General features: G+C 37.7%; 1 protein-coding gene across 4 annotated transcripts in view; it reads left to right on the top strand.

The window, feature by feature from the left end:
• Positions 1-11511, top strand: part of HS3ST5 (heparan sulfate-glucosamine 3-sulfotransferase 5) — a 191193-nt gene extending 179682 nt beyond the window's left edge. For all 4 annotated transcript variants that reach the window (XM_038130906.1, XM_038130907.1, XM_038130908.1 and 1 more), the window contains 2 exons: positions 5042-5180; positions 9760-11511. In XM_038130906.1, coding sequence (XP_037986834.1) covers positions 5074-5180; positions 9760-10690 — 1038 coding nt within the window. In that variant the 5' untranslated portion in view covers positions 5042-5073 and the 3' untranslated portion in view covers positions 10691-11511. The remainder of the gene's footprint in view (positions 1-5041; positions 5181-9759) is intronic.
• The last annotated feature ends 1434 nt before the right edge of the window (positions 11512-12945 follow it).

Here is a 12945-nt window from a genome sequence, read left to right as displayed (position 1 = left end):
CCTTGCTGCTACCCCAGATCTTCCTCAGCAGTGAGACAGAAAAAAGGGAACAGGGAGGACCTGGAGGAGAAGCAGGAGCAGCAACATGACTGCTCTTCCAGGCAGACCATGACTAAGACCATGAGCTGGTGAGAATGCACACAGTTTGAGGTATAAATTCCCTCCTTTCCCAATCACCATATGACTTCTCACCCTAGAAAACGTCTCAGTGCTTGAATTGTATGAATTTCAGTGACAGTGTGAAATGAAAGAAACTGTAATTAACATTCAAAAAACATAATGCAAATGTTCCCAGTGATAAGTTCCTTGACTTGTTTCCTATCACTGTATTTAAATCTCCTATAAATGCAAAGATCTTTCTGCAGTGTATGACAACAAATATTTGTTGGTCAACAGCTGACCCCTGCTGGCGTGAAAAAAAAGAAACACACCAAACAATAAATACTAATAAAAACCACATCCTATTTATTATTTTTCCAGCCTCCTTCGTGCATATTTGCCTTCGGTTTGTACTTCATTTTGATTAATCACATAACTCTATCAGGACTGTATCTCTTCAGCCTGTTTGCAAAAAGAAAGGATGTTGCTGTTGCTTCTTATACTTCCATCCATAATCAACCACATGCTATTCATTTATCATTTTCTCATGTCTGCTCCATGTGTCCAGAAATTTCCCTTTGATCATTTGCAAACAAGTTCCTGGTGATTTCTTGTTTCATTGCCTGTTTATTTGGAATAAATGATTATAGCAGCAGACTCTCTTTTCTGTGCTTCTGCACAATTCAGATTTTTATCAGTAATGCCATCATTACTAGTATGCTTCTTCTCCTGTTTTCTCCTACTCATTTGACTTTCCCCTAACTTGAACCAAAAACTAACTTTTACAACAGCTGACAAAAAATTTACATTATTTGTCCTGCATACCCACTATCTACCTTTATACATGATCCCTTAATCTTGTCAGGAACAGTCCATCTATTTTTCAGTTGGTATTATCATCAGAGTTCTACATAGCTGTATTGTTTTCTCTTGGCAATTCTCCCAATAACCCAGGTCCTCTCACCAGCAAAATGGGAATGTAGGGAAAGGGGTTAAATGAGGCATTCACATCAATACACTGGTAAGGCTACTTTCTCAAGTTTCTTTATTGAGCTGTACCATGTCAGTCTAACAATTCAGATCAGATGTACATCTGAAATCACAAACCACATTTTACTTTTAATTTACACACCAGATTTTTAAATATATGTGATGTTTCACGCATTTCTAGAAATCATGCATTCAGTAATTTGTGTTGCTCTTTGTGCATTATGACTCTCTCAGCCAGGAACAAACTCTCTTGTGTGCATATTTAACTATATTGTCCAAGATGGATATTTCTAATGTAAGTGTACTGGGGCTGTGCAATAGTGTCCTGTCATCTCTTTAGGTGGGAGGCTCCACATTCAGCATTCAGCTACTGGGAAAGTTCTGCCTGCAGCTTTCTCCCAACCCTCCTCCCACTGATCAGCAGCTTTTGTGACAGTTCAGCTCTTGTCCCTAAAAGAGAGCAAAATTTTTTAAAAACACCCTTATTTGCCTCAAATAACTGCTAAAAATCTTGTCACTTTGGATTGCATTTTATCATGCCTTCCAGCTTCTTGTAAAGTTTAAAAGTATGCATTCCTTCCAGAAAACTTTGTACATCTGATAATACTTCCCAGAATTTTAATTTCTTCCTTTTCATTTCTTCTTTCCATTTCATTTAAGTGTTGCTGTGTTAGTCTCCAGCAACATTTTCACCTTAGGGAACTTCACCTTAATCACATTCTGGTTGTATTAACTCGGTGTCTTAAATAGAAATGTTTTTTCAGTCCTCTCCTCTGGCACACAAGCTGTCTCAGTACATCCACTGCAAGATGTAGCCTTTTCTGGAGTCAAGATATTATTTTTCTATGGTTTTTTCAAGAAAAAATTAACATCTAGAGAAAGTTTTATTGAGACCATCTCTCTGGAATAAAACTCCTTCCATGGTCTTTAAATTAGATGCTAAAAATTAAAACAAAAATGAAACAAATAAATAATGTAATTTTTACATTTCTAGTGTGTGCTTAATACTTGTCATTCTGTGGAAAAGTTTTCTGTACTTAGGTACGTACAAATATAAAACTGGAACTGGTTTGGGCTTTTTTTGGTTGGTGGATTTGCTTGATTTGCTTTGTTTGTGTTTGTTTTGTGGTTTGGTTGGTTGGTTGTTTTTTTGTATTGACTCTAATTTCAAATATTAATATTGAGGTCATGAGGCCTTGTGGAATATATTGCAGGAAGCAGCTTGTCATTAATTTGATCTTGTTGTGGCCTGATGACCTCCACAACCTCATTAAGGCTTGCAAGCAGGACTGAAGTGGGGTCCAAGAGCGTGTATAAAGGAGAACACAAGTTGAATGTATAGAACTCTGAGTATATATAGTTTTCTGAGAGAGAGTTCATTGTTGTAGCATGGAAGTGAAACCTTCACTTAGAGGGAGCAGCATTGAAAGATTTAAAACCTGGTACCTATGAAAATTCATCCCCTTCTTCATGTCCTTCTCTTTCATCTTTTTAAGTTAAATAGTTGAAAGAGTAATCAGCGATAACATATCAACACTGAGGTGCAGCATCTGTGCATTTTTCTTAATAATTCAACTTTGGCTACATATTTTCTGTCTTGCTCAATGTATAGGATTCCTCATTTATGCATGATTTTTATGGGGGAAAAAAGTACATTACAAAAAGGCAAAATTTACCATGTAGTTAAAGCACTAGAAAGGAATTATTTCAGACTCAATCTTACTGGTGCTACAGGTTTTCTCTGTGACCTTGAGCAAATCACTTAATCTCTCTGTACCTCTGCTCCTCATTTATTTCTTAAAGGATGGTAATACTTCTTCTATCTCTCTATTTACATTGCAAACTCCTTTTACTCTGTGTTTTAAATTATTCTTGTTACAATAAAGATCTTATCTATTAATTCTTATTATAAAGTTGCTTTTATCTACATAAAAAGCAATATATTCTGTCTGATTAGTTATCCTGCATGATAGGTTCTCCTGAGCTGTGACCTGGCTGTAAAAGGAGTTATTATTATTGCAACGGAAGTGTTTTAGAGACCAGGTCAGACTCAGAACTTCAGCGTTGCATGGCTCTTTTATCAAGAGTTGGTGGATTGAAATGAGAAAGCTTTCTCTATAGCAGTAAAATAAATGTGTTGGAGAATGGCTCTTCAACCACGCTTGAAGAAAACCAGTTTGAAATGATCTGCGTCTTTAAACCCAGCCAGCCCTGGGGCAGGCAGGCTACATGAGTGCTGCCTGCTGGGAAAGGTTTCCAGCTTGTATTATCTCCCTGACTGTATCCTGGATTCTAAAGAGAGCTTTCTGGGCCAAAAATTTAACACCATGAGCAGAAATGGAAAAAAGATGTTTCCAGAAATGGAAATATAAGTTTTCAGGCTGTGTTTAGCAGTGGCCAGTCAAACCTTGCAATCTCACCAAAAATTCTGCCTCTGTATATAGTTTCATACTTATAATAATATACCCCAGTCTTGCTTTATGTAAATCCCAAGCCTGGAAAAGAAGAAAATGCACTGCAGAAGAAGCTTTGCTGTAGTAAAACTTAAGAAACTTGACATCAAAAATTGTTCATAAGAAGCCCAGCCAAAATTTGGAAAATTATTTTTTGTTCAAACTACTACATAATACAGTAAATATTCCCTGATAAAGGGAATAAGACTTTGGATCAGTATTTCAGGGGAATAGAATTTATATTTATGAATTTTGTACCATTTGGTGATGAAAGCATACTTTTTGGTAGGTAGGTAGATGGTATGGCTTTACCCTTCCTGAATCAGTGAGAGGATTGAAACTTAATTCTCCTGCATATCTACAAGAAAGCTCAGAACTGGTACAGAATGAAGAACCATGTAATCTTTGACTGTGCTCTGAAAGGAGGAGCTGATCTTTCTCCTCAGTTCATGTAAGAATGTATTAAGAATCCAGGTCTGAGTTTCCTAAAGAGTTCTTCACAGATCACACATGTAATCCAGTCCAGAACATAAATGTAATGTTTGAGGAAAAGTCAAACTAAAGACAAACACTTTTACTCAGCACTTCTACCTTGTCTAGGGACCTCCTGGTTAAATCCTCTTGGCATAAGGTCATGTATTTTTACTCCTGACTGCCTCAATAACTATAGTGTTTGAAGCAATGCTCAACTATGGGATTTAGATGGTCTCTGAAGCACATCAGAAAAAGAAATTAAAATATATGCTTTGGTTTTGCTGAAAACTGGTCATGTAGGCATGCTTGTTTCGAAGGTGACAATTTGTGTCCCAGCAGGTCTTGAGGTGACAGTCAAGGCTGGTGTCAGGCAGGTGAGGAGCTTAAATGTCTCTCCATAGAACAGATCAGGCTGATGCCCAGCACAGACACAGCGGATAGAATACACTAATGCTAAAAAAACATTATTGTGCCCACTCCAGCTACCTGCTTCTCAGTTCTGTCATAGCTGACTTGCTGGCATGGATCAGGATATCTTTTTTGGATTTCTCTCCAGCATAAGCTCTAATAATCATAGAGACAGAGTAAACGTGCCTCCATAAACTGTACACGGGACTTGAAAGCCTAACTCCTGGTTACTGCAGCTTTACCTGACATCAGGACATTTAAATCTCTGTTGAAATCTATCTCTGTCTGACTCCTAAAAGCTTAAAATATAAACATATTTGCCTAACAAGATGTGAGCTTCTACAGTAAAGACCTACATTGTGGCTATCTGACAGCCCTAGTAATGGTGGAATGCAGCTGAACTATCACTTCCAGAATTACCATCCCACCCCAGATGCATTGTCATGTGGGACTGAAAAACATAGCAAAAAAAAAAAAAAAAAAAAGTTTAACTACTTATTTTACAGTTTTGCGAAGATTTTGCAAGTGTGGCTTAATCAGCTGCAACACCTGACTAAACACTACCCTGCACGTACTATGCTTTCTGAGGAGTGTTTTATGTGTTCATGTCTCTGCAGACTGAAGAAGTCCTGAAGATTGATGGAGGGCCATGCTATTCAAACAGCAGGCGTTGCTGAGACAGAAGCTCTTTGTGCTAGGCAGCCTTGCTATTGGAAGTCTCCTATATCTAGTTGCCAGAGTTGGGAGTTTGGATAGGTAAGTCATTAAGTATCTGCCCTCTTATGTAGAATGGGCTAAGATTGTCTGACTTTTTGCTTCAAGGGTCTGATTGCTTTCATGCTCTGTTTTTTGGTTTGCTTTTTTTTTTTTTTTTTTTTTTCTTAGAGTCTACTTGTACAGGAGGATAGAAAGACTAGCTATTTTAATGTGGTTTTAATTATTTATTCCTATCCTTTGGAGAAGAGAGTAGGAAAATAGTCACAGTCATCCCTGTCAAAGTTTTTCTGTTTGTCCATTTGTATTCTGAACACACTGACATTTGTTTTCAGAGAAGAAATAAACTAGCATCCAGTAAAAATGTCATTACAGTAGCTCATTTTGCCTGTGTACATCTGTGTGTTGACCTCTAGTTTCAGCAAAACAGTTATGATGTATTTATACATCTCCTTTTTTAAATTTGTGAGCAAGCAATTAATGTGCTACAGTGGTAGTTAAAATTAAGTATGAGCCTGCAGAGCAGCTCGTCAAATTTTGAATACTATTTCATTTGAAAGATTGCTTCAGGGTTTGAGAATTTTAACTATGTTAATTAGCTGGTATTTTCTGTAGCTGAATGTGCTAAATAAGTGGGTTTTCTCTGCAAATGATTTCCTGGAGAGTAGTAGAAAGCACAGCAGAGAAAATCAGAGTGTTTGGTTTTGACTGGTTTTTGACAGTGCAACAGTAGGGCTATCTGCACTGACACTGCTGTTCCTGTCAGCTTTGAAATGGCCTGAGATTGCTGTGGTAGGTGCTACACAAAGTCACAACACATTCAAAAAAAAAAAAAAAAAACCAAAACAAAACAAAAAAAAAACCAACAAAAACAACAAAGAAAAGAAAAAAGAGAAAGCTGTTTAGAAAGCATGAATGAAGAAAAACATACACGATTTCCAGAAGCAGGTAGACAGTTTGCAAGTGTTAAAGCTATATTCTTGTCCTTCTTTTAAATGATGCAACATATTAGTTAGTTTCAAAACTGTCACACAATTCTGTGTAAATATATGGGGCTTGGAAAGTGAAAACAGCTACCCGTTGTCCACTGCTAGGTAACAGTGGGCTCCATTGGCGGTCACTGGGTGCCTTCTTCCACTCCTCAAATCCACTCCAAAAGAAGGAAACCATGTACTCAGCTAGGACCAAGTTCAAATTAAGCCCTGAAACTTATAACTCCTTTCCCCTGATGGACAAACCATCTCTGATGCTTCAGAAGTAGAAAGTTCACTGAGACTAATGTGATTCTGGTCCCTGCAAAAGTATATTTTATGCTCAGAGGCATGAAGTCTAATTAACCCTCTCCTATTATCTATGCTTGCGCATCTACAGAATTTACTGATGGCTATAAAATTATCTTGCCACAGTATTTGACTCGCTGACCTCCTGCGGCAATGAATTCTGCTGGTTTCATACATAGTGTTGCCAATGGCAGTAAAATTCAGCTTTGTTCTCTTGCTTTATCCAGTGTGAAACATACCACACTGCTAAAAAGCAGTCCTGTGTATGGACTTGTTATGAAATAGAGAGAGAAAGAAGTACTAGAAAGGACAAGACACAGATGAATTAACTAGAAATATTCTTCTGCCTCATCATTGTTGAATCTCTCAGTAAAAGGATTCTAAGTGGCTTCAACAGACTTTGGAGTAACTAATTGTTCAGGAAGAAATCCAGATTAATTTATGCTTAATTTATGCTGATCTAATTTGAACAAGCGAGCCGGGAGTAGCTCATTTTTAATAGCCTCAGATTAGGCTCTCCAATGTCAGTGTCTTGAGTTTCCTTAGGCCCAAAGGGAAATTACCACTAGTTTATGTGATTCATTGAGTCATAAAATCTGATAAGATAAGCACTTCCCTCCAGGGGAGGCCACCTTCCTTCAGCTCCTGAGTCCATGGATCAGCTTCACATGTGGAAGCTCAAATAGATTCTGTGGCAATTTTGAACATATCTAGATAAGTCTTTGAGTTACCTGACACCCCGATTGTCAGTACCAGGAGCCTCCACATCTGATTTCCGTGCTACAAAATACTCCTGCTGGAACCAGGCTTATAATCTTTTTCTGCTGTGACACGTCCATTGAAAGAAAATTAGCAAGTATTCTGGATCAGGTGAGACAGCTCATTAAGATTGCCCAGACCTACTTCAGTTTTGAAACTTTTGAAAAATACCGCTCCTGGAGATTAATTGGTTTATGGCAGGTTCTCTCAAGAAGAATAATTGTAAAGTTTTACTGTAGCAGCTTGAGAAATTACCTGGTTTGGGAGAGCAACTCAAGATATAAGTGCCATATACTCTTAGCAAAGAACTGTTATTTAATGGGAAAATTACTCAGACAATTAAGAATATTAGTGTGTTGTAATGTAAGAGTAAATAGTTACATCTTGGATTAAACTATGAGGATCTGCCCTTTACTTACCACTGCCAAGATCTTTTAAAAGTTACTTTTTTATTGTTTAGAGAGAGTAGAATCAGGGGGGAAAGAGTAAAAAAGCTGAAATACAAAGGCTGAGGAAGGACTTCTAACAACATCCAATCTTTTCCCTTAGGCTAGAGGATATCTTGAGTATTTATTTATTTTCAAAGGAAACCACCCTGTTTGACAAGCTGTTGTGTTACACTGAAGGCAGTGCTAGCTGTCTTTTTGAGCAAGAGATAAAATTAGTTGAGATGGGTCTGGAACTGCTGTTGTGGAATCCTCTTTGCTTGAAAACAAATAACAAATACGCAGAAGGAGAGGGAAGAGAACAGAGACAGCAATTGCAGCTTCTGTTTCTTATGTTTTTAACTGCCACCTTGCTGATGCATTAAGGTTCTCACCGGCCACACCACAGTCTGACCAAATTGTAGCATTGTTAAGACATTTCTTCCTTTTTTTTTTTTTTTTCCCCAATATGGACAGGTTTACATTAGCATTTCAATGATTCAGCCTCTGCCACCAAGTCAGGCTTTTTCAGTAGATGGCAGAGACCAAAGGGATAGAAGAAGCTAGACACTTGAGAAAAGAAATAACAGGAATTCACTTTTCATCATACTTTCTAATTAGTCTGCAGGACTTAGCTAGAGCTCATGTGAACCCAGCAATGTCATATGGATTGTTTCCCTGGCTCTGTCTGGACAGGCTGTATCTCTCTGCATCTGGATAACCAAGGAAGCAGCTAACAGGTCAGACAGGGGGATCAAACTTACTTTGTCCCAACCATCCATTGTCCTAGAATCAGTGTCAAATTAGAGACCCCAACTAGCAGTGATAGATGGACAACCTGCAAAGAAATAAATAATTATGTCCTGAAAGCAGGGTTTGAATAATATATAGTAAATGAGTGAGGGACCACATGCTGAGAAACTAGAATAAATACTGAATACCTAAACAGCTATTAATGAGCATTGCCCATCTGGTATACTGGCTAAGGCAGGGGTCCTGTGAAAAATAATAGCATGCGGCTGGGTAATTTAAGAACTGTATCATAATATGTGTGCACAGCAAGCTCACACTAAATTTGCCTAGGCAACCTTTGTTCTTACATATCCATAAATTTGGAGAGCATGGCTCCAAAAAATTAGTAATAATATTTTTTGTAGGACCTTGGAAGCTCTCTGTACACACCAAGTTAATCTTCAGTGAAACATTGGCCAGTATAATGTCAAAAGTGCTGATTTGAGAGTGGAGATGAGAGTTTATTCAAGGTTCTGTAGAAGTGAAGTTTTTACATTTTTCTTACTGAACCACTTCTTGGATCCAGTGGTATCAGATACAAGAACAGAGAATTAGAAAGTGGAAGAGCGGAGAAATAATTGCAGCTGAATGTAAAAGAATAGTACAAAAACTTAGTTGCAAAAGAAGAAGTAATCGAACAAAAAATAAGTGGGAGGAGTCCCTTCAGTGGAACGATACAAGAGTGATTATAAGAAAATTGTTGATGTAACAATGTAATAAATGCATTTTTAAAAACTCTTCTTGCCATTCTTTTTGTACCTTGCCAGTCTTATCTGAATCAGAACCTTGAACTTTCTGGTTCTGACTGGCAGAGAATCCCTGGGCATGTTGTAAAGAGGAAGAGAAATATTGAAAGGTGATGCTTAGAAATCTGGTTTTCATCCCTTTTCCTCCTCTTCACTAAAAAAGCCACCTCTGGATCAACACAATGGAAAGACTTCAGGCTAGAATGAGAAAAGTGTGGGAAAGAGATTACCTAAATCAAGTGGATTTTCAGATCAAAATGTCCAAATATAATTCATCTTAGAATGCTTTAAAAACTGGCAAACTCATCACAAAATAATGAGGAATGTGGAAGTTTAGGCAAGTTTCAAGAAGACCCAAGAACAGTAACCATAGTTCCTATGCTGGCAAAGGGCATACGGGTCAAGTTAGGAATTTCCCAGCTAAATCAAAGCAAAAAAAACCAGATTAAATAATAAAAAATATGCCAACTATCAAACCACTGGCAGAATAAAATAAGAGTTAAAAGATGGGCACATCGCATTACATTTGAATTTGTTCCCAAGAGCATGATATCCTTGTACATAAAACTTGTCTTGAGACACACCCTCTTTTTACAAGTTCCTCTTATTTTACTTGCAGACTGCAGCCCCTCTGCCCCATTGATGGTCGTTTTGGATCCCGTGGCCAGGACGAAATCCCGTTGAGAGCCCTGCAGTTCAAGCGAGGTCTGCTCCATGAATTTCGAAAGGGCAATGCCACCAAGGAACAAATTCGACTGCACAATCTGGTTCAGCAGCTTCCCAAGGCCATTATCATTGGGGTGCGGAAAGGAGGCACCCGAGCACTACTGGAGATGTTGAACCTTCACCCTGCAGTGGTCAAAGCTTCTCAAGAGATTCACTTCTTTGACAATGATGAAAACTATGCCAAGGGAATTGAGTGGTACAGGAAAAAAATGCCTTTTTCTTACCCTCATCAAATAACAATTGAGAAAAGCCCCGCGTATTTTATCACCGAGGAAGTACCTGAAAGGATTTACAAAATGAACTCATCTATCAAATTATTGATCATTGTCAGGGAACCTACCACAAGAGCTATTTCTGATTACACTCAGGTGCTGGAAGGCAAGGAAAGAAAGAACAAAACTTACTACAAATTTGAGAAGCTGGCAATTGATCCTAATACCTGTGAAGTGAACACTAAGTACAAGGCAGTGAGAACCAGCATCTACACAAAACATCTGGAGAGATGGTTAAAATACTTCCCAATTGAGCAGTTTCATATTGTGGATGGAGACCGGCTCATCACAGAACCACTGCCAGAACTCCAGCTGGTTGAGAAGTTCCTAAATCTTCCTCCGAGGATAAGTCAGTACAATTTATACTTCAATGCCACCAGAGGGTTTTACTGCTTGCGATTTAACATTGTCTTTAACAAGTGCCTGGCGGGTAGCAAGGGACGCATCCATCCAGAGGTGGACACCTCTGTCATTACCAAATTGCGCAAGTTCTTCCATCCTTTTAATCAAAAATTTTACCAGATCACGGGGAGGACATTTAACTGGCCCTGAACTAAACTTCATACAACATTTTCTGTTGCACCTGAGGCATGCAATATGATGTCTCTGCTGAAATATGCACTTTTCATAGATACAACTAGCAAAGTAACTTTTTCATGCATACGTGTACATAATGCAGTGTGTGACCAAATATACGGTGGGATCGATTTTTTCTACAGAGTAGTAACTAACATAAATTTACTGTCAATATAGTTGCATCTTTTAAGATATAATAATAAAGGGAAAGGAAGTATTTAGGGAAACAAAGTCAGACACTGTTAAAAGGGTCAGTGTTCCTCTCGCTTAGTGAAGTGTTTCTGTGACATACTTATTGATCTAAGCAGAACATTAGTTTATGCCATAAAAATTCTTGTCAAAAGTCTGTAAAGCTGTGAGAAAGCATAATCTTGAGGCTATATTTGGTACGTGTATTGCTAAAGGAATACTGACACTTTAAACACAGTGCTGAATTTTTACAATGAGAGTGAATAGTACTATTTTCTTATTATTTTAAATGAATATCTTATCTCATACAAACTACATTGTTTTAGAGTTCCTGTGGTGAGTTTGCACTATTGTTTTATTGTATGGACCATTGTGTCACTTGTAGCATGTCAATCATGTGTCAAGAAAAGGTCAAATAATTTTTTCTTCTATACTTGTGTGTCGACAAAGCTAAACATGGTGTACATAGTGTACAATGTTTGTAAATACTGGTTTCACACTAAGTAATTCTATTTTGTAAACTGAATATGGCTATTTAATTTATTGTGAAAATTAAATTTATTGTGGTATTTAAAGATGGAATGGATTAAAATTACCTATATGTGCAATGGCTTTTCACCTTTGCTTGATGTATGTCAGTGTGGTCCCTTAGCTTAGACAGGTCATAAGTATGTGTGAGAGAGATTTGCTCAGGTGAGCTTGGTTTACAGACAGTTGAGAAAAGTGATACATGCGGCGAGGCAGAGTTTATTAAAAAGCTCATCCTTCTAGGAATCTGGTGTAATGCACACCTCAATGAACACTGTTGCTGTTTGTTGTGGCACTTTGCAAAAATTAATGCAGTTGCTAGTGAGGTTAAAGTATGACTGCAAAAGCCTACTGTAACCAGGTTTATTAAAAAAGCAGAGTCCTCATTAGACCAAAAAAACAGAGAGATGAACAAAATTGAAGAAGGGTTTTGGTGATTTCATTACCAAAAGGAGGTAATGCTTCAGAAGTCATAGAAAACAGTTGTGACACTTTCTCTTTCATCTGGTAATGCATGCATCTGCTCTGAAGAAAACAACTAAAGTATTGCTATTAATGGGATAAACATATAGCTCATGTTTCCATTCAATAAGTGACAAGAAATTAGTTCAGAAAATTAATATTTTCATGTGCTATATGTTTTATGGTTCTTAGAGATTCATAAGGAAAAGAACAATGAAAGAAAATTTAAAAGTATTTAAAAAAAAAATAAGAAGTGAAGAAAAAAAGCCCAACCATTTTAAAACCATCTTCTAGAGACTGATGGTGACATAAATTTTGGAAGGTGTCCAGAAAATCTGAATATTCTGGGCTATGGCAGCAGAGTGGCTGGTAGTTCAGATTATAAGATCAAGTGTTCCCCATGGGCTGTTTATTTTGTTCAGCGGTTTAGAAGCATTGGTTTTTCTAAATAAGTGGTTTTAAAACTCTTCTGAGAGACTGCTTCTTGTCTGGCTGTATCTTTAATCATATGTGCTAACACTGTCAGCAATGTGCCCTTTCTTCATGCTGCATCGGACCCGTGCCAGCACAACACGGCAGAGCATATGTGAAATTCTCTGCAGTAGCTACAATACAACTCACTGTTTTCCTGTATAAGAGCCATTTTTCTTGCCTACTTCCAGACAAAAAGACAAATATTTAACTTATCTAATAGTGTTGAACAGGGATTTTTTATCCAATTTAACATTTTCATGGTCTTCAGGTGGGCAGACAGATTCCAGGCAGCTTTGGGTGATACTTTGGGTGATACTTCATATAGTCCTGGCTACAGACTGACTGAGGGCTGGGATGTATTTTCAATGAAAGGGACAAAGTAGTTAGGTCAAAGTTACCTTCAAGCACAAAATATGCATTTGAAATTAACATCTCTCTGCATTGATCAGAAGAGCCACAGAGATTGTGATCTACGAAGTATGACTATGCACATTCCTGTTGAAGTCAACTGGCTTAACTCCAGCTTATCATGTAGAATTTTGGAGAGACGTAGATAAATTTAGGCTATATCTTAGACA

The sequence above is a fragment of the Motacilla alba genome, chromosome 3 (assembly GCF_015832195.1).
Source record: "Motacilla alba alba isolate MOTALB_02 chromosome 3, Motacilla_alba_V1.0_pri, whole genome shotgun sequence".
NCBI classification, from domain to species: Eukaryota; Metazoa; Chordata; class Aves; order Passeriformes; family Motacillidae; genus Motacilla; species Motacilla alba.
Note: the sequence above shows the minus strand (reverse complement) of the source record. Positions and strands in the feature narration are given on the sequence as shown.